General features: G+C 41.6%; 2 protein-coding genes across 4 annotated transcripts; one reads left to right on the top strand and one right to left on the bottom strand.

The window, feature by feature from the left end:
- Positions 1–1,817: 1,817 nt before the first annotated feature.
- On the bottom strand, positions 1,818–8,125 carry FAM217B (family with sequence similarity 217 member B). Of its 3 annotated transcripts, none has more exons than XM_049817003.1 (5): positions 8,072–8,125; positions 6,491–6,699; positions 5,187–5,298; positions 5,007–5,092; positions 1,818–4,610 (listed from the first exon to the last, which is right to left on the bottom strand). In XM_049817003.1, the coding sequence occupies exons 2-5, from the start codon at positions 6,583–6,585 to the stop codon at positions 3,419–3,421; spliced, it is 1,485 nt and encodes a 494-aa protein (XP_049672960.1). In that variant the 5' UTR covers positions 6,586–6,699; positions 8,072–8,125; the 3' UTR covers positions 1,818–3,418. The 3 variants fall into 3 exon arrangements, with proteins under 3 accessions (XP_049672960.1, XP_049672961.1, XP_049672959.1); XM_049817004.1 differs by lacking the exon at positions 8,072–8,125 and adding an exon at positions 7,211–7,509 and having other exon boundaries at positions 6,496–6,699; XM_049817002.1 differs by lacking the exon at positions 8,072–8,125 and adding an exon at positions 7,211–7,508.
- Positions 8,126–9,024: 899 nt separating this feature from the next.
- Positions 9,025–13,932, top strand: PPP1R3D (protein phosphatase 1 regulatory subunit 3D). The gene has a single exon (XM_049817045.1). It carries the CDS (start codon positions 9,198–9,200, stop codon positions 10,119–10,121), a length of 924 nt encoding a protein of 307 aa, XP_049673002.1. The 5' UTR covers positions 9,025–9,197; the 3' UTR covers positions 10,122–13,932.
- The last annotated feature ends 7,570 nt before the right edge of the window (positions 13,933–21,502 follow it).

Below are 21,502 nucleotides of genomic sequence, written 5' to 3'. Positions count from 1 at the left end.
AGTAATGGAGAAAAAAAGAAACACATCAAGAAAACAACAATATTGTTTTAAAATTCTTCATGTTATGCATTAAAAATACAGTTTAGCATTACTGAGGAAAACAGCTTATACATATTAGAGTAAAATTCTGTTTCTTCACATCTTTGTAACAGGGTAATTTCACTGAAAACAACAGAGTTCAAACTTTATACTAGCATAACTGAAGTAGAATCTGGCTATTTATTTAAAATGCAACCTGAGCATATTTGTTCTGCAGGTAGTACTGCAGAACATTAAACCTTTAAATTATTTAGAAAAAAATAAATAAATCGCTGTTTAAATATCTCACATCACAGTAAACTTGTTCTTCAAGAACCGTCATCAATGCTAGGCTTAGGCAGGCATATGACCATATCGCTAAACATAGCGAAAAAATATAAATAGCTACACAAACACTGTGCTGTGGAAGTATTTTAATTCCAAACTGAATGTATTTGATGGAATAAACTTTTCTGCTGTATTCAGAAGTGCTTCTAAAGACAATATCCATCAACACAAAATGAAGGAAACGGAAACCATAGTCCTCTTCATAAAAGCAGCTTTTTTTTATCTATAGGCCCAGAACACAGTCAAGTTAAAATGGAAGCAAAAGTGCTGCAGAATAAAACCCAACCCCTTGGAGGTCTGCCACCCTAAAAGCTGTTTGTTGAGGCAAACACAGAATTTCTATTCTGTATGTGAACAAAGACAACTGTGTAAGAAGTGTGAAATCAATGAACAAAAATTAGACTTCTGTGATTATCATGTGAGACAAACTTACTTGGCCAGATTGCAGCCAGAGCTTAATGATGAACAAGTACTCAGTCTTATTTTAAGTGGCATCACCATCTCCACCTGCGTAACCATTTAGTCTCCAACAACAGATTGATGTCCATCAGATCACAAGGACTACATTAAAACAAAACTTTCCTAGGTCTGCGAGAAAAAACTTCTCAGTGCCAATCACCGTTGCTCTGGTCAAAGCTAACTGAAACACTATTTATTTATTCTTTAAGAAGTGATCATGCAAAATGTACCTGTATGCACGTGCCCTCCTTATAACCTAGGAAAGCATCGATACAGAGTAACATTTCAGAGGAAAATTTAGCAGACACTAACATTCAGTGCTACAATAACATGCTAAATTAACTACTGCACCTAACAGAATTTGTTTAAAAAAACTGCTATTCTGACTATTGACTTGATCCTGCTCACCTTGCTTCTGGTGCTTGTAATACTGCACTAAAACAGTGTACTAAAATTGTGCACTATAGTAGTGCCTATTGGCAAGAGCAGTCCTACTGACTTTCACTACTGTTAATGTGAGTCAGGAAAAAAACTTGACTAATGAAGGCTTGCAGAATGCAGCCAGAGCTTGAAATTCTAGCACTGGATGCAAGAACCTTTCATCTAAAAAAAAGCTGAAATACATGAATCTGGAACAAAACAAAAGGATGAAATAGCAACAATAGAATATGCTGGTCCTCTGCAGTTGCTGGTGTTGAATGCCATCTTCTAAGTTTCACCACACCTCTGACACAGCCAATTTATTTGATTTTTGAGCATGTCAGATTAAGTTTCACTTTCATTGCATAGAGCTGAATGTACATGCAACTACAATTCATTTTAACTGTAACTTCACAAATACTGAATTTGGAAATATAATACTGTATATTACATTCGCTTCCTTTATCAATTTAAAATTTCACATTTGGTCTCCAGTAGACTACGAAAAACCCACTAAAAATATTTCTTAGACTATTCCTGAGCAACGTTTTTATGTACTGTAAAATACTCTAGTTTATTACCACATTTATTAATATTCTTACGTTTTAAACTACATATAAATCCATGCTTTGAAATTTTACAAAGCTGAAGATCTGGTAGGCACAATGAAAGAATAGAAACAGCTAAGCATCTTAAAACCAAGATGAGATCAACAAGAGAAGTGCAATTTAACTATATACATAATGTACTTCTTAGTATTTGCTACTTTTTCATTTTCTATCACAATGTGAAGGATCTACTTGTAAAATCTGGTCCATCAGACCTCAGCTCACTTCTCATAAACAGTTCCCTGTGACTGGTGGCCAAGGATGAAGTTAATGCTGCTCAGTATTTAATTTTAAAATGAAGGTATAAAACACCCTCTAGAATTTCATCTTTAACATGATCGTGTCCCCAGCTGCTGTGATTGATTTGAAATTGTAACAGATGGACTGACACTTGAATACTCACTGAACTATCCTTCATATTCTCTTGTATCTCACAGACACGAGAGAAAACAGAGAGTCCGAGGACAGGACCCGATCCTGGTTGTACAATTTCTTTCTGTAGGGTATTTTCCCATGTCACTTCACTAAACCTTGAAACAAGAACCCAAGCTAACTGAAGTAGACTGGACCATGGGATAAATAATAGTCATCTTGGGTGACTGAAAACAAGTATCTTTTGTACCAAAATATATCTTTACTTGAACTTACAATAGCCTTTAAATTCATCCTCCAAGAGTCTATTTTTTAGGTTTTGAGAAGCTACCAGTTCTGCAAATTAGGCCCAAGAGTCTCTGGCAATACCTTCATTTTGCATTAGTCATATATATCCATGTGCAATTTGAAATTTGGTCATTTCCTCAAAATGACAAAAAGCATCAAGGCTTAGAAAATTAACTTCAAGGGAAGTTGTCTGTAAACACAGTGAAGATTTCTGGGTATAAAAATATGCATTCCATTTTCCTAATCTGTCTCTATGGAAGCTGTCTGCTCCCTAATCATTTTTTGTCTTAAAAAGAATCCTTTCTGCATGAAAATATTTCAAAACATTATCTGCATTCTTCTTCTTATTAAAAAAAAATAATCTAATTCATCAAAAAATTTCATCATCTTCTGTGAAGAATTAGTTTGACTTTGCATAGATAAACACACTCCATTAGTTTACAAAAACACTTCAGCCCTTTTCCATCAGAAAACACCACCATCAAACCTGTGTCACAAAATAGCACAACTGTTCAAGAAAAAGAGCATGGATCCTTTTCTCTCAAATACACCAAGCGTTAGAAACACCACAGACTTCAATGGACTTCAACTGGTGCAAATAGGAGGACACATTGTAATTACACATTTCTCTCAACTTTCATACTCTGCTATTGTTATCTTGATTGAGCAATTGTAAATATTTTTGAAGAAAGACCAATGGAAGACACTTGCCTTCAGGGAAAAGATTTCCTGCTGGCCTTGCTGGCTTAAGATCGAATGTATTGAAATGAACAGTGCTGACTTAGAACCATGCTTCAAGAACATATTTTCTCAGGATCTTCCTATGAAGAAAACATGACCCTTCTGCATCAGCCAAATGCTTTCAAGCAGTCAAGAACCATCAAAATTTACTAATGAATTTTTCTTCATTTAAATTTGCCTGATGTTTGTTTCGTGCCATTTGTTTTTATTTTCCTGTCCCCTGTTGGTTTTTTAGAAGGAACATAATTATTGGCATTGCCATTTTTCTTTGGATTTGTACATGCGTATGTTTTTAAGCCTTTGATGGGAGCAGCTGAACCATGAAATACTGGGGTTTGCTTAGGGGGCCTGATATTACCAACACTTTGAATTTTAGTACTGTTCTCAGGGGGCTGCATATTGAGAAGCTGTTGCTTTGCAGCTGGTTTTTTTATCTGTTCACTCCTTACTTCACCAGATTGTCTCTGAGAAGACACTGCACATCCCACTCTCTCAGAAAATTTCAGGTGACCCGGATGAGAATATAACTGGCGACTTTCTTCACAGTATGAATCTCCCCTGTGACCTGCATAGCTTCTGGGCAGCTTTGTAACACTTTCTTGGGGAACCACTTGCTTGTTAGGCAAAGAGCTGAGCAATGCTTTGCCTTTGCCAGGACTTTTTAGGGTACGGATGGAGCCGGGAGCAGTCTGTGGCCTGGCTTTGGCTGCCTTTCCTTTCTCGTTCTGTACAGTCTGCATTTGCAGCCATTCCAGCTGCAGAAGGCGATCAATGTATTTCTCAAGAAGTCCTGTTGGCTTTGGTCGAAATTCAGTTTTACCCTCTACATTAACAAAGATGGCTAATTGCTTCAAGTTCCATGAGTTGAAAGGGGGTGGGAGGAAGTCTGGGTAGTAATATTCTGATTCTTTAAAACCCATATCAGAATCACGTTCCAAACAAACTGGATCAATTTCTTCAGCTCTGAGAATGAGTTCTGGTGGTGTGCAGGGTGACGGGGGAATGGGAATCCTTTCTGAATCAGACAGATCACTGGCACTATCATCTTCAGCATCTTCTTTAATAATTTGTACTGATTCAAAATCAAGAAACATTTCATCTACAGATGCTTCTTGCCATTTAGAAGAGCATGGACCAGCTTGAGCAACATGTTCTTCGTGATTCTTTTCCAACTGTTCTTTTTTACTGCAATAAAAATGTTGCATTGGGACATCTTTAACCCTACAGAAGCTACCTTGTGTGCTGCCCTTTATGCTAGGAGGGATCCTGTGCAGAAAAGATTCATTTTGCCTTCTTTCTGGGAGACTCCTCTTTGGTTCTTGTACTCTGTGCAGTGATGTGCAAACACTCGTGATCCTAAATAAAAAGAAAGATCACATCCTGTTAGAATGATTAATGTCTTTGGAACATCAGTTTACAAAGGTCTTCCTACCCCCTTCAGGGACATGGATCTACATGAATGAAGCTAAAATTGGCATGGAAATTTAGTAATGAGGTAAAATTAATATTTGCTGGCAGAGATAACACCGCCTAGTACTGTTTTTTTGTTTTATTTTATTCTGATTTTGCCTGAGAACTCACTAAGACAGGATAGTAAGTTTCCATACTGATAAATTTGTTGTACTCATAAATGCTGAATTCTGGGGCCAGTGAAGTCAAAAGCAAAACAGAAGCCATGACTTCATCAGAAGCATTTTATATACCAGTTTGAAATGACTACAAACTAAACACACCATCTTAACATAAAACTACCTTTTTGACTGAGAATTGTCATCCAGCTGGTTTCTTCCCTTCTTAAAAATACTTGGTTGGTTACCATGTTGAGTGTCATGGGAAATCTGGAAAGATTTATTAAAAGTATGTGATGTTATTAAGCAGCTGACATAAACAAAGTACCCTTTTTCTGTAAACAAAAAAAATGGAATTATATACCTTTTCAGTGGCACTTGATACATTTTTGCCTAATCTTCCAGGAGAAGATTTCACATGAGAAACTGGTTTATTTAGTCCTTTGGTGCTTGGATGGCTTTTTCCATTACTGTAGCTAGGAAGGATTAAACAGAATATCACATATAAATAGCAACATATACAATCATCAGAACAGACATACAATAAAAGTTTAGAGTGCAATTCAGTTTTAAAAAGGGAGAGAGTTGATTGCAACTATTCTTAGACTTACAGTTCATCAGAACTGTGCTATGGTCACTTTTTATTTTTTATACTACTAATGCACTACTATATTTTTAATACTACTAATGCAAAAGTGAATAATTCAACCAGATGATATAATAATAGAAATTAGCCCTTATATAGAATCCTCTATCAGAGGATCCCAAAGTTACTTTGGGGATAACAAATAGTAAATATTAAAGACTACATGTTTAACTACTGATTTCCATAGTACCTGGTACATGGTCCTACTGCAATTTAACAAAATTAATTTTAAAGTACAATATGAAGGCCACTGCAAGCCAAATCTTGCTTGCCTTTCTCATTTGCATACTCTTAACAAAATTTAAAGGATTATTCCTATGAAGTTGGCAGTGGAAGTAAGCAGGGAGCACACAGTCTATTCTGATATTAATATAAACTACTTCACAACAAAGGCATAAACAAAATTCACCATTTCATGTTATGATGAATTGTGGAAATATTAGCAAGAGAAAAACTCATATGCAAGCAAAAGGAATGGCATTACTGATCTGGACAGGTTAAAACTAAAATACATATTTCCTCAATTAAGTCAGATACATTTCTGTATAAGCACACAGAACCATTAAATCAGTGTATTTTGTAAGAATCAGAAAACAGTGTTTGTTCAACAAACAAGAAATATTATTAATTTTTAAAAGGAAAGCTTTAAAATGTCATTTTAGAACAGGAATAAGCAAACCGTGCCCTCCCCGTCTCATCTAGTTTGACTGCAGTTCAGTTAATTTGTCAGGCTGTACATCTTGTTCACAGTTTTTCTGTCAGTATAGTCAGATTTTGTTTTAAAAAACATGATTTCACCAGTTCAAGAGCTTGTAAAAGAATGAAAGTAAGTCTTGTGGCTCCAGCATTGATGCAGTCAACTCTGTCACTTTACGACCTGCATGATCATACTGCACAATCGTTTCTGTTGCTGTGGATCAGAGGAGAGGATGATGACAATCTGAACAGGACAGCCATGCACTTATTAACTAATCTACAGTATTTAGAGGTTTCTGTAGAAAGAGAGAAAATAATTTCCTTACTTTACCATTCCTTTGTGGTTTTCATTGATTTGGCTTTCCTTTTTCTGTGTCTCTCTGTGCAGTAATAAGGGATATTCTTGAATGCCTGGTCCCATTATTATTCTTTTTAAAGGGTATCTGCTCCTTTATTTTTACATAATCTTCAAAGGACTCCAGTCTTTTGGGTTTGTAAGACACAGCGTATCAAATGCAAACATCATCACCACGTCCTAGAGATGCAGTAAACAAACACCATGCAATTCCTCCCAACGTGATTTATTTATAAAGCAATAAGATAATCAGCTACCAAACGGTACTGGAAAACACTGTCCCCTCCCCCCAGCGCTCGCTTAATGGGAACCAGCATCATTCGCCGTAACTCTTGTCGATCCACGCCGAGCTGCCATCACCCTGGGCACCCAGAGGAGAGCCGAGGGGCGAGGGCAGCCCTGCTCCCCCTCCCAGGGGCACAGGTTGGCCACTAAAGCTGCAGAGCACAGCGGCCAAAGCCAGCCAAGGGAGACAGGCGCAGGCTTTGCTGTGGGAAGCCCTTGCTGCTGCCGCAGCCACCGGGCACAGCCCGTCCGTCAGCCCCGGTACCGCATCAGTACCGAGGGAGGCTGGGCCAGCTGTCCCGCAAAGCACCGAGCTCCTGCCAGGAGGTTTACGAGCCTGTCCCTGAAAGATTGTCGGTAAAACACAGGAAAACATCTGGAGGTACAGCAGCGTTAGAAGACCTACTTTTCATTGTGTAACGTGCTCATCATCATTTTGTTCCTCCTGCGCAGCATTACATGTATTGACTGGAGCAGAGTATCACAGTCAAATGGTGGTGGGTGTTTCTGCTCTTAATTTAACAAGAACAGATGATCAACCACCTGCGTTCCGTGCATGCTGAGTTGCCCTTTTTGTGTCAGAAAATGCGCTCTTCCTGTATTCATATATGCAAATTTTGTACCAAATACTTAATTTTTTTCTTTTTCCGCAACAGATCTCTCGGCACTCACAAGCTCCTACTAAAAATACTCAGCCAGCAGAATTCGTAGCGTTCTTTTACTTTCCAGAAACCGCATCCCCCTACCAGGGGTGCAGAGAGACACGATCTGCAAAAGGCGGCAGATGCCCCGCACCGAAATACCTCTCCTGACCCACCGTCGGTTCGGTCGCAGCGCTGTCCACGTACTTATATTCCTCTCTCTATGCATTTACACCCGATCCTGTCCTAGTTCCTCGGTGCCTCCCTCCCGCTCGCCTCCCCGCCACGGCCGAGGAGGGAGCGCAGGACAGGGCCGGGGTTTGTCCCCAGCACCTACCGCATCCCGACGGACCGGGGCCCGGCGGTTTCGGGACCGGGGCAGCCCACCAGCAAAGAAGAGCCGGTGGAAGGCGAGAGCGGCCGCAGAGCTCCCAGCCCTCCGGGGAGGCACCAGCCGTTGCCGCCGCCAACTGCCACCGCGCTCCCTAACGCCAGCGACCGCAGGGCAGCTCGTTCGTTAACGGACCGCCTCCGCGCACCTTCTGCCTTTCTGTCTTTCTTTCCTCTTCTCTCCTTTCCTTCCCCTCCAGCCCCCGGCCCGGCACCGCCACTCGCCCGCCCGGTACCTGCCTTCGCCTCAGCCGCCGCCGGCAACTAAGGGCAGGTCGAGGGCAGCGGCGTCCGGCGCGCAGTGCGCAGGCGCGCACAGGCCGGTCGGTTCCACAGGGCGGCCGGGAGGGAGAGAGTCCGCGCATGCGCCGCCCGTGAGGGGAGAGGACGCGGTCGCGGTCGGTGCCGCGGGGCGGGTGTCCTGTCCCGTCCCGTCCCGTCCCGTCCCGGGGCTGCTGCTGCTGCCGCCGCTCTGCCTGCCGCCGGTCCAGGGGCAGGCCGGGCATCGCCTCGCCTCGCCTCGCCGCGGGGCGGAGGGAGGACCGTGCAGCTGATGTGGGCTGCAAAGTCCCCAACCGTGGATCCCTCCCCCTCCAGCCACGGTACCGAGCCCGCCTCCGCGGCCCCGCCCGACAGCCTCCGCCGCGACAGCCCCCGAGCTCCCTCCAGCCTCTGCAGCAGCCCCGGCCTCGGCTCCGGCTCCCTCCCGCTCGACAGCCTCCAAGCCTTCCCCAGCCTCGGCAGCCCTCGCGAGTCGCCCAGCATCCAGTGTGACAGCCTGGAGTGTCCCTGCTGCTGCTGCTGCTGCTGCTGCTGCTGCTGCTGCTGCAGGAGCGCGGGCTCGGTCGGCGTCTGCGAGGACAGCCTGCAGGCCCCTCAGGCCCTGTGTAACGGGCGAGGGTGTTTTGGGGCACGCCACGGCAACCCCCGGGCATCCGGCGACCTCTCCGACAGCCTGGAGTCCTTCGGTGTCCAGCACGACAGCCTCCAGTCGGTCTCCAGCCTGCGTGAGAGCTTCGGGTCCTCCAGCATCAACGGTGATAGCCTTGAATCCCTTTCCAGCCTGAGCAACGGGTCCACCAGCCAGCACAGCGGCCTCGAGTTTACCAGCCAGTGAGACCGCCTTCGTCTCCCCGTACAACGTGCTAGCCTCTGGTTCGCTTCCACCTACTGAGAGAGCTTCCAGGTTTCTGCCCCTCGTTCAGAAGGCTACGTTGTTCCAGTTGATTCTTGCTGCGTCCGGTGCAATAAACTCAAATACTTGCTGTCCGTGGCCGCCGTTCCCAAGTTACGTGCTTCGGAGAGGCACTGCTCATTATTAACACTGCAGTGTTAACACTGATTTTTTGTCATCGGTTAAGAATGGAGGTACGTGGTCCTCGGAGGAATCCCAGCTACCTCTCTGATCTCTATCAGAACATGTTACGGGCTGGAGAAGCACCGGGACGAGGGCAGCAGCAGCCCCCAGCAGTCCATACAAGTAGCAGCCTGACTCTTCGGAGCAGTACCCCAGCCAAGGGGGGCCCTCAGCCAAATAAGCTTCAGAGCAGCACTTCCTCCAGCTGTGATCCAGCATTACGGCCTATCATACGCCGCCGAGCAAGATCTTTGCCTGCATCGACCGAAAGAAGGAAGCTTGCAGCAGTGCAGTGTCAAGTTCCTGGATGTCAGAGTCGTATGAACAGGGTGAGATTTGCTGATGCTTTGGGCTTGGAGCTCACTGAAGTGAAAGTCTTCCAGACTGGGGAGGATCCATCGATCCCCTTGCATGTCCTTTCCAGGCTCTCCATAAATTCAGACCTGTGGTACAGCAGCTCAGACTTGGAGTTTACTATGCAGTGCTTGGTCCCTGACTTCCAGCAGCCTGCAGACTGTGTGGATTTCTCGTCCCGACTTCAGGAGCAGCAGGTGTGTCTTGAACGAGTGACCAGCTCAGATCTGGGGCTCAATGGCACCATACAGGTTCGCAATGTTGCTTTCGAGAAGCGCGTATCTGTGCGATACACCTTCAACCAGTGGAAGAGCCTGCATGAAGTGTGTGCTCATTGGCACAGTAGCATCCCTGAGAAAAACGGGCAGGATCAGGTCGATGTTTTCACTTTCTTTCTCCCTGTGCCTCCTTTCCTCCTTCAGCTGTCCTCTGTAGTCGAGTTTGCAGCAAGGTACCAAGTCAATGGCCAGGAGTACTGGGATAACAACAGAGGCAAAAACTACAGTCTCACCTGCCGGTCTCACCCCCTTAAGATGCCTAGAGAATGTGAGGAGAGCTGGATCCACTTCATCTGAAAAAAGGAAGTGGATGCAGAGCAGCTTGTCAGTAGTCTCGGTGGCACTCTTTTCCTTGGCCCGGCTCTCTGCTCCTATGGCAACAGTCTCCTTTTTGAAACCTGCCAAACCTGGCAAAGTGCTCCAGGGCAGGGAAGTAGCCAATGACCCGTACAAACTGTTCTACACCTCTCAGAAAGTAAAAAGGGCCAAAATGTGTATTGAGTTACATCCACTGAAAGCCTGTGTGATCATTTCTTCTAGCTTAGGAGTCATTGCAGAATGGTTCCAGGACACGCTGTCAGACTACCAGCAAGCAAAACAAGGCATTTCACGTTGCTAGTAATATTCTAAGTTACATAGAATATTTCTAACTGATCTATTTTACCACTTTATACTGTTTGTTTTTTAAATGGACAGTGTGGCTTTACTGGTTTTGTTTCTAATTTTGTTTATATTATCTCACCAAGTCTGGGCACTATTCCATTTATGCATAATTTGGATGGCAGACACTGTGGGGAGTACTTATATATATATTATTAAGACTGTAACCATGTTAAATATTTCCATTAATATTTGGGCTGGAAATTAAATGTTATTATGAGCAGAACATACGTGAAAATGTACCATCAGCCCCTCTGTTTCCCTTAAGAAAAGGCACCTTTTTTAAAAAAAATTTTTTTTTTTTATCTCCAGTGTTTGCAGTAAGCAGCAGGAATGATTGTTACCAAAGTGTGTGTAAGTTCTCATCTTTTTCAGGTGAGGCACAAGTTTTTTTCATTAGGTAGTGGTGCAGGAATTGTCCTTTCTTTGTGCACCTGTTTTTACTAAGGGAAACGAGAGCATTTTTGCACTTGGGTTGCAATTGCAGTTGAAGATCTCAAAGCACTGTATGAATGCTAATGATCTTACCACTATTACTGGTAAATTTATAAATCAAGAAACAGATATGAGATATATAAAAAAGGAATAAAATATAGACAATACATGGAGCTGGTTATAGAGCCTTAGAATAGCATACCAGGACCCTGAATCCTGGCTCTCTGTTCCCCAGTGTCCCAGTACTACTGCAGTAGTAATTTTGAATTCTTCAGTCAACTACTTCTCATTATAAACCAGTTGATCTCCAATGCTGCATCGTTTGCAACACAAAGCGGGAACTTCAAAGCAAAATGTTCATTTTACTCGTAAATGTATACTTGCATAGACCCATAAACAGAATCCCTTCTGCAGCAGGGAGAGCACAGTAACACTGTTAAGATGCAGTCTTCCCATGTTTCTTGCTCTACTACTTTCATTCTGTGGTTTTAGGTGATTTAAGATGGGCAACAGGCTGAAATCTAGTAAGTAAAAGATTGTCCATGATTTTTTTCATACATATTCATAACTGCATGGAAAGTTTAGCTTTATATGTGTAGCATGAATTTTCAAAACTGACTGGCTGGATGGAGGTATTAGAAGAGCTGCTTTTTTAGGACTGTAGTATGAAAATCAGGCCACTTATTCAGGCATTTTATTTTGGATTGCTGCTTATTCATGAAAATCACAAGTTTTTTAAATCACTGTTGTAAGCAACACGCAGCCAAGTATATATTAGTCCAAAAAGTCTACTGAGTAATTCTGGAAGTGCAGAAACCCCAAGAAAATTCATGTGTCTGGAAACTTAATGTTACTCCTTAGTTGTGATACCCAATTAGCAAAGCTAGGATTTCAAGTGAAGAAGCTGCCTGGTTCCATTAGTCTTTGGCTTTCAAAGGGACTGAAGTCATGAATGAGGATTCTATGAGCTGCTGAGCAACTCTTGCCGAGTACTGAGAAAACTCAATCCTATTAGAAACCATTGAGAATTGACTGTGTTGTCTGCTTTAACTTTGTACTGGAGCACTGTGAAGCTGAACGTTTAAGTTGAAATTGTTTTGAAGGAGTAGGTGAGGCTGAGGTGTGATTGCCAGCTACGGAGAGGAAAGAGTGCTGCCTGCTTTCAATCCACCTGCGTTATTGTATCTGGGTTAGAGGAGTGACCATGACCAATCCAGCAGCAACTCCTGTCTCCTAGAAAAATTAGTGCAGGGAACTGGAAGTCTAGTTGTCCTCAGGTGGCACAAAAAATGAGAGCTCTGTGAGAAGGGGTGCTATCTAACTGCAAGGTTTTTTGCCTCCTATGGTGGGCTTCATATGACTAAATGACATTATGACAATATAGGACATAATATATCTGAACTAGTCAACCTATACTCTTCATAGTCAATGGAGATGTTTTCGCTATCGTTAGCAGACTACCTGTGGTGTGACAAACTGTATCATCTCTGCTGAGTGGAGAGAGAACACTGCGGGACTAGTTCTGCCATACTGAAATTCCCAGCATTAGTGCAGATTGTGCCAAATTCTGCCAGAGTCTGTAGATGTCAAGTTAGATGAGCTGAAACACACCTTCAGTGACTGCAGAAGAATCTTTCTTGGTATGAATTGAAATTGCATACCCTTACTTTGGTGAAACTTGCTCACTTAAGGAATTCCATTAAAGTTTATCCAGTATTGTTAAAGTCCATAGAAGCAAAGTTTTATGTACTTGTCAGCAAAGTAAGAAGAAAACGAACACACACACACACACAGAAGCACTGTGCTGAATAAAAGGCACTATTTTAAAGTATTGTTCCCCCTCACTCTTTCCCCCTCCCAAATTACTGTATTTCTTCCATCAGCAAAACCACTGAATTGCCTCTCAGTACACCATAAAAATTCCATCTCTTGTGAGACTGGTATTTGACACCAGTTTACAATGGATGTTGCTGGAGCCCAGTGCAATACTTGGCTTACTGGCAGAAAGATGCTGTTGCTGTCTCCTGGGAGAGACTCTTTCATGTTCTAGCAAATGTCAAATATGAGTGTTATTGCAGGCAGGGACAGATTATGTAAAGCTGAGGCTGGCAGTTTAAAGGTTAATGTCATATATACCACAGTGTTGGAGACAGGTGAGAAATTAATGTCTCGGCAATATGAGTTTGGCTTGTATTGTCTTCCTTCTGCAACCTCTCAGGGTATTTACCTGTGCAAAATCTTGAATACTAAAGTATTATTCCAAGTTTGCCTTTTCTCTCTGCTTGTCTTGCACTGCTGGAGAAGAATTAACAGTAGCTGTTACTAAACCAGTTAGCTGTCTGTGCTGACGGAGAGTTAAGCAGGCCGACCTTATAATGGAACTGAAAGTGATCTCTGGGTTAAGCTGTTAAACATTCACAGGAGTACTGGCACCTGTCACATGAAAGATGAAATTTGCACTTATGTTTTCCTGTCACATTCAGTACTGAACATCAAAAGGATTCTAGTTGATAAAAAAGGGATTAAGCCATTAAGTAGCAGTAATATGCACCTGTCGTGAAGGTAAACTTATGACCACCTTTATAAATTCTCAGGAAAACTTGACTGCTTGCACTGTGTTCAAACTGAGCACTTCCCTTATAATGAGGATTTTGTAAAAGTGAATTCTTCACAAGGGTTATTGCCATATCATGCACTTTTAAAAACCTGTATTTATTATAGTCATACAATAACTTAATATCTAGTAGTCCACAGTTTCAAGGTTCTTTCAGGTGTGTTTTTTAAAGAAACATGGAATCCATGTAAATGAAAAGGGGTTGTCTTTCCTGATTAAACATCTTGTCCAGAATAAAGTACATTACACAGTATATCAATAAAGCACATGTGCTAGACAAAAGGTCAGTTTGTTTTAGTGGAGAGTTGTACAACTGCAAAGTGCTTAATTAATTTTAAAAACAATAATAAAACTATGGCTATTGTAATACAAAAGATTGTAATAAAAGCTTTTCACATTTTTATGTTGTTTTTGTCAATGGTACTCCTGTTAACAGTTAAGAAAACTCATGAGGCAACTTAGTGCTGAGGTGTCACTTACAGAGCAACATACTCACGAAAGTAAGGTGGGAAAGAGTTGCTGAAAAATGAACAGCACTTGATAAAAATACAGTGATTAGTCTATATAGCTGCAAAAATGACCAGGCTGCCACTTCTTATGTGGAATTTGCTGTTATTTCACCTCAGAGTTCTGTGCATCCAGCACCTGCAGGATTAAGATCTAATGTTGAAAAAAGGCACACTGCCAGTTCATTCTAATACAGTTTCATGGAAAAGAAGAGAGAGGGGTTTTCTTCTAATAGCACTTTCCAAAGGTGTGCTAGACTGTACTTAACACATTAATTTCTGAGCGTCACAGTTGTGTTATTCTTTCTTCCTTTTGTTGTTTCAGTTTTCATGGCTGCAGTCTTTCCTCTCAAACCGCGTTCTTTTCACTCAGGTTTCTTGAAAATGTATCTACACATGGTATGTTAACAGTGTCCCTCTCTGCAGTAACTGATTTATCCTTTATATGAAATGCATCTTCATCAGTGTCAAGCATTTACTTGATACACTTCAAGATATGAATAATCTGTTGCCAGGTTTCTTCTAAAGCAAAATGGAGACATTAACGAAGACATATATTACCAGTTACTTTTTAATCAGTGTTAAAAACTTCAATACTGCATTGTCAAAGTTGCTTGGAGGAAAGATGACTATTACAAATCATAGTTTAAGTACAGGAAAATATCTATATTATGCTAAGTTGTTTAAGAATGTCAATGTCACTTTTTATTACAAAGCATACAGATTATGTGTTATATGCATGTAGCTGCATAAAGGAGGGTGCTTTTAGAAAGCATGGTCTTATAATATCCTGTCTTTACAACTTTTGTTTTTCCATTTTCCTATACTAGTGATCTGAAGCAGAACTAGCAGTACCACCTTAATTGTCATAAGTTTACCCACTAAAATAGAGTATTAAGCATCACCTGGAAATAAATATGGCAACCACAGTGTAGGCTAGCCAGGAGACTGCAAAGGATAAAGATAGTGGTATTTAATTTTAATAACTCACTTGAAAACAATGTGAATTTGTTTTAGCCTCAGGTGTGGGGGTTGGGATGCATGTAAGAGTAATACAAATACAGGCTGGGCAATGAGTGGATTGAGAGCATCTCTGAGGAGAAGGACTTGGGGGTGTTGATGAGAAGCTTGTGACCCGTCAATGTGCGTTTGCAGCCCAGAAAGCCAACTGTATCCTGGGCTGCATCAAAAGAATCGTATTATATACTCTTACGCACATCCCCACCACCACTCCTGAGGCCAAAACAAATTCACATTATTTTCAGGTGATGTGTTAAAACCAAAGACCACTATCCTTTGCTTCCTCCCCAGGTCGAGGGAGGGGATTCTCCCCCTCTACTCCGCTCTCGTGAGACCCCACGTGCAGTACTGCGTTCAGCTCTGGGGGCCCCCACCATAAGAAGGACGTGGACCTGTTGGAGCGAGTCCAGAGGAGGCACACCAGGATGATCAGAGGGCTGGAGCACCTCTCCTGTGAAGGCAGGCTGAGAGAGTTGGGGTTGTTCAGCCTGGAGAAGAGAAGGCTCCGGGGAGACCTTCCAGCAGCCTGCCAGTACCTAAAGGGGGCCTGCAGGAAAGCTGGAGAGGGACTTTTTACAAGGGCATGTAGCGATAGGGCAAGGGGTAATGGCTTTAAACTGAAAGAGGTAGATTTATTTTACATCAGGTTTATTTTACAGGTAGTTAGTGTTATTTTTAACATAGGTCTTATTTTTTCCATTTAGTTTCAAATTCATAGTTTCTTTGTATTTCTCTTACAAAGAAAAAAAAATGAAATTCCAGCATGTAGTAATATGCTAACAGTCAGTTGTAACTACAGTACTTAATTTAGCGTATCATCAGTGCTCAATAAAATGTTACATGTACTTTACAGCATTGCCTGGTAAAGACAGAGAACAGCAAGTCTAAGTGATTAGTCATTTGTCAACATGAGTCTAATGTTAGTACTGACTTCTTTCCTGATCTGGCTTTCTCCTTATGATCTCAGTTCTGCAACTATTTCAGCTGACGCTTGATATTAAAACTGTTGGCATCAATGCTTCTGACCCTTCTCAGTTCTACATACAACAGCAGCTGTGCCAAAGATTGATTATATTGACCAGTACAATGTTTTCCAGTACCTGTAATGAAGGTAGATTATTTCTGCTGCTGTAGTAGAGTAGTCACTGTACATAGTGCTACCCTACCCTAAAGACAGTTTTGCTTCCATTTTCTCTGAATTTTTTAAGTGTAGTTGTTGTATCTGTGGCCCAAATAATTTCAGTTTGTTCCCATCTGTTTAATGCATAACCATGAAAATTCTGCTTTCTGTTGACCTCCCTTCTGCTAAACCAAACAAAATAGACATTAGAGAATGAGAAATGAACATACAGTAGTCTCTCAGTCACATCAGTGTACCTAGTGCAGGAGGAAAAGGGTATGATCCACTCACTTCTGTACTTTATAACTCGCTTTTCTTTTGCTATGGAATGAGTAAGGCTGTTTTCTTTACAAAACTTGAAAATCTGTGGATAGTCTACGCCTGTGTGTATACTAATGTGAATGGTAAGGGAAAGCATCGAATCCAAATTGGCTTTTATTACTTCTGCTTCATATGATGAAAGAATTCAGAATTCAGTTTTTATAGAAAAATTCTGATGCTCCAAGTTCCTCATGCAAAGTTTTGTTCCTAGTAGGTTTCTCAGTAAAGCTGTACTACAAATCTAATTCAGATCACCCACTGCCTTCTAATAAAGTCTCCCAACAGCAAGTATGTCAGCAGCTAATGCTGCAGCTAATCCCTTTAGCCGACCATGCCTCCTGCAAAATGCTCAGCACTACTCACTCCTATGGGATCAACTCCTCAGTGGAGATACTCCAATTCTCATACCACTTTTCATTTTCTTGAATTACAGTGACATCTGGTGGTATTTGAAATGCTTTCTGTATAGCTTTTTTTGTCTTTTATAGCATTGATTTGTTTTATTTTAGAGAGACGGTGGTGTTATTGTATTTACAATTGCTGCAGGTTTATCTGCTGTGAAAAGTGAGTCTTCTCCTAGACACTCCACTGTTGGTGCTTATTCTAGGTATGAAGGGAGATGCTTCCTGATACTCCACTGGATCATGTAAGATTCATGCTAAGTTTTGTCACTTGTATTTGTGATCGGTCACCTGTGACACAGGTGATAGAGCCACCAATATCGCACCAGTACAGGTCCCACTCTGGAACTGTTGGGTTTCATTTAAACATGTTACCCAGTTCCCTCTGTATAACAAAAAGCGCAATGTCAGCAGAAGCCCTTTATCCTCAACAGGTCTGTCCCTGAGCCTCTGTACCCATCCCACCTACTCGGGCACTTGATGGGAGTGAAAATGTTTCCCATTTAGCGTATGAATGAATTACACTGATTTAGCAAACTCACGCTAACTTCTATTAGCGTTCTCGGTACTGGTTATCAATAAAGACAATTTGTAAACATAAAAGAACAGCGGGGGTCCTCTGTAGGCAGCTGGGCTGCTTTGATAAGAGGACTGCATCACCCACCAGCAAAACCACCCCGCAGACCTCTCCTTCCCCCCCGCAGGAGTGGCCTTCCCTTTCCTCCCGCTGTCTAGTCGCCCCGGCGCCGTCACCAGCTCCCGCTGCCGGCATCACTCGGCAAACGCTTCGTGCCCTCCCTCACGACGGGCCAGCCGGGGCGGGAGCCAGGGGCGCCGGGCCAGCAGACCGCCAGCCCCGCTCGGACGAGAAGGGCAGGCGCCCACCGGGGTTATTTATAGCCGCTGGGGCGGCTGCGGCCCCAATCCGCACCCCCGCTCCCCACCGGCGCCAGCAAGCGGGCAAGTGAGAGGCGCCCGCCGGGCCTGAGGCGGCCGGAGGCACCGCCCGCTCCTCACAGCGCCGCGGCGCAGCCTCGGCAAAGCGCCGCCTCCTCCGCGGCGGATTGAACTGAAACCTCTGTGAGAGGCGGCCTCACGGTAAGGAAAAAAACCCTCCTTCCGCCCCGCGCCTCGAACGGCGATTGGTCCGCGTGCCGCCCTCCCGGGCGGTGATTGGATGGAGACTACCGCCGCTGGGAGTGATTGGCCGGCGGGAAATGGCGCTTTTTTTTCTCTCTGCTGGGGCGGTGAGGTGAGGGTCGCCAGGCTGTGGGGGGGCTTCTCTGCCGCCCCGCTGCTCTCCAGGTGGCGCCTGCCCCGTTGCTGAGGTGGCAGGGGGCACTTCGGGGAGTTTTATTCTCAGTAACAGATCTGTTGGGGGAGATGCCAGTGACTGCGTGTGTGTCGAGGGTGGAGGTCTCGCACCCTCGTTGAGAAGGAGGCACCTGGAAGGGGGTTTATATTTTCTTCTCTGGCTTGTCTGAGTAGGCAGGAGACAGGAGATCTGTGAGGTGGTAGCAAAGTCTTCAACGTAGGCTGTTGCGTTCTTGTATTGGAAAAAAATAATTAAAAAACACCTCTGTATTTGTTATTTCTTTATTACTTAGGAGTACAGAAATGACTAGTGTGTGTTCCCAGTTGCTCATTCTACAGAAGTCATTTGCTATTTTTAATCATTATTTCCCTTTGCTTTCCTTTGTCTAATTCTATGTAATTTCTGGCATGGGGAGACCAAAACTACAGATGGTAGATTGGTCGATGTAGGTTAATTCATGCAAAGCACGAAAAGGTTTGTTGTTTTTTACATGTAAACTCTCAAAGGAAATACTTTGCTCTTGAGTATTAATGTTTTGAGAAAACTAGAATTTCGAGATCTTGGGTTTTGGTGGTAATGGTCATCTCGGAGCCCATCGCTGTATAATTAAGAAGGCTTTTTCCCTGCATGCATTTATCACATTTTTCTTAAATTATTTAAGCTACCATTTTTTAATGAGGCTCTTCTGGAGTTCTGCAGTTGACTTATCTATTCTGAATAACATGGTTTTGACAGTATGATTGGCCGCCTTCATGCTCTTTTCTTGCTGAGAAATACTGAGAGACTGCTGCAGGACTAGTTGATTATTCCTTCCACTCTTATTTTAAGCAATTGTTTATCCATGTAAGGATGTTTCCTTATGTCCCCATTTAGTTTAATTTCTTAAATAGTGTTTATATTAGACAAATTTTAGAATTTGTAATGTATTTTGACTGATTACTGACATGTTTGCAAAATCTTTTTGAAGTCTATGTCAGTGAATTGTGTTTTGGTCAAGTGAGGATTGTTCCCTGCTTATGCAGCTGAGTAGATGAATTGCAAAAATGGCAGCCAGGAATGAGATGCAGGTATGTGCTTATAGAACAGAATATAAGTATTGATTGTTTTAATTACTAGCTTAAAGCACTCCTTCTGGTGTTTAATTACAAGTAAAATTTGCAGTGTGGCAAAGAATGTGGTAGGAAGAAATTTTTCTTTGACGTAGGTTAGTGCAAAGTAGCTGGGTACAAAGCAAGAGGGATTGGAGATTGTTATTGATTAAAATAAATCGTATGCATTTGACATAGGTGAATCAGTTGGGATGATACTTAAGATCAAAATGTTGAAATCTGGTTGTAATTGATTTAGAAAGAATAGAGTGCCAAAATAGTTGAGGAAGGCAGTAGTCCTCGAATATATTAATATCTTGTAATGTCACTAACAGATAACTTAGAAATGCGAAATATTAAATGTACTAAGGAAGGGGTATTAACACAATGAGCACTTACGTAAGCATTTGTTTCTAGTATGAGGAAAGAAAGTTAAGGAAAACAGGCAAATAATTAAAAGCTCAGTGAGTTAAGTATTTGCATGATTAATGTATTAGATACGGTGTTCTGTACTTTAGGTTTTATATTTAATGATTTTGTGATTCAGAATATTTGCTTAGAGTGCAACAGATGATTGCGTAAAACCCAAGTTAAATCTTGTTAAATCAGTATCGGTGTTAAGCATACAGTAATACAGTTACTCTGTTTTCTTTGATTGTTGACAGTTTGAAAAGTTAATTGATGAAGCTACAAGAAAAAAAGATTTCCAATTATTAGAACAATTTCTGGCAGCAGAAGGCTGTGAAAACATCTCTCACAAATGCAGCAAACAGTTTGTCAACAAATTAGACAAGCTTCTCTGTCGGGTAATGTAATTGTAACATCAGAATCATCTTTACTGTCATTGTAATAGTCCGAAAAATACTTTTTTCATTTGGCTTGGTTTATACCAGCAGTTCATTTGAAAAACTGAAATAAAATTTAAGAATGACATCTCTACTTCAAGCTGCAATTAAAGTGGGTTTTAAGAACAAAAAGGCATCTGGTTAATTAAATACAGGTTCTTCTAGAACTGTACACTAAAGCTTATCTTATAATTTCAATTTCAGGAACTTGACAAACAAGAAGTCAAAAGCATTTCCACTTTACTAAATTCTATTCAGAAATGTGGGAAAAAAATCAGCATAGCAGGAGAAGATGGGCTCCCAGCAATGATAAAATACGGTCTTATTGGAAGGATAAGTAAAACCATAAAGCATATGTGAACTTCTAAAAAAAAATAAATATATATATAAAAATTAATAAAGCATGCATAAGTAATGCTTCAGTGCTGAACAGCTTAGTATTCAATTTGGTCCTTGATTGTTTCTGAATTAAAAATTTCCCATAACTTTGCAACAAACATTATTCAGGTTTAAATGTTCTTTGACAAGTAGCTCCTTATAAAGTGATACTGCTCCATCACAGTGAAGGTTTTGCAAATTATGCAAAATATAATTAATTAGATATGCTTACAGCAATTACAACAAGATGATACCTTTTATATGAGCTTGCTATACTGCTTTTGAGTTAGGAATTGGGGATTCCTGGTGCAATTTAATAATTTTTGTGGTAATACTTGCAACGTACCCATTCTTTCAACAGATTATAGTGCTATTTCAACACTATAGCGCTATTATTTTGTGTTATTTCAACCCACATGTTAAATGCATTAATAATTTGTAACTCAACATAATAAACATACTGAAAAATAGACACCACTTCCTTATTGCTTTCACCAGAGATTTCACTGAAGAAAATTAATGGCAATGTCAGATGAGTGTTACTCAATTTCCTACTCAACTGCTTTAATTAAAAAAAAAAAAAAGGTGGTGGTAACTTCATGCTTATATTCACACCTACTAACACACTTTTTCATTCAGCCATTATCCATTTTCAGCTCTTTTGTCTGTGATGGGACATGTAAAAGTAGATCTCTAGTTTTTGTGTTAGAAAGTCAGCTACAGAAATTACTTACACTAGTTTGAAATCACCTACATTTGTTTAGTGTGAGTGAAAAGTTTAAGTCTGGGGCTACAGTATGCTTAGCAGACTGGTAATGTTGTTGCTGTTGTTTTAATTTTTATATAGTTTGTATAATTTTACTGAACTATAATACAAACTATTGTCCTTTTTCATGCTATTAAAATATTTACTTTTATTTTCCCTTTACATGGTTAATTGGTTTGAAAAGGTAAAAGGAATTTTGATCCTTAGAG

This window comes from Accipiter gentilis, chromosome 14 (genome assembly GCF_929443795.1).
Source record: "Accipiter gentilis chromosome 14, bAccGen1.1, whole genome shotgun sequence".
In the NCBI taxonomy this organism is placed as follows: domain Eukaryota; kingdom Metazoa; phylum Chordata; class Aves; order Accipitriformes; family Accipitridae; genus Astur; species Astur gentilis.
The sequence above is the reverse complement of the archived record's forward strand: the minus strand, read 5'-3'. Positions and strand labels throughout refer to the sequence as shown.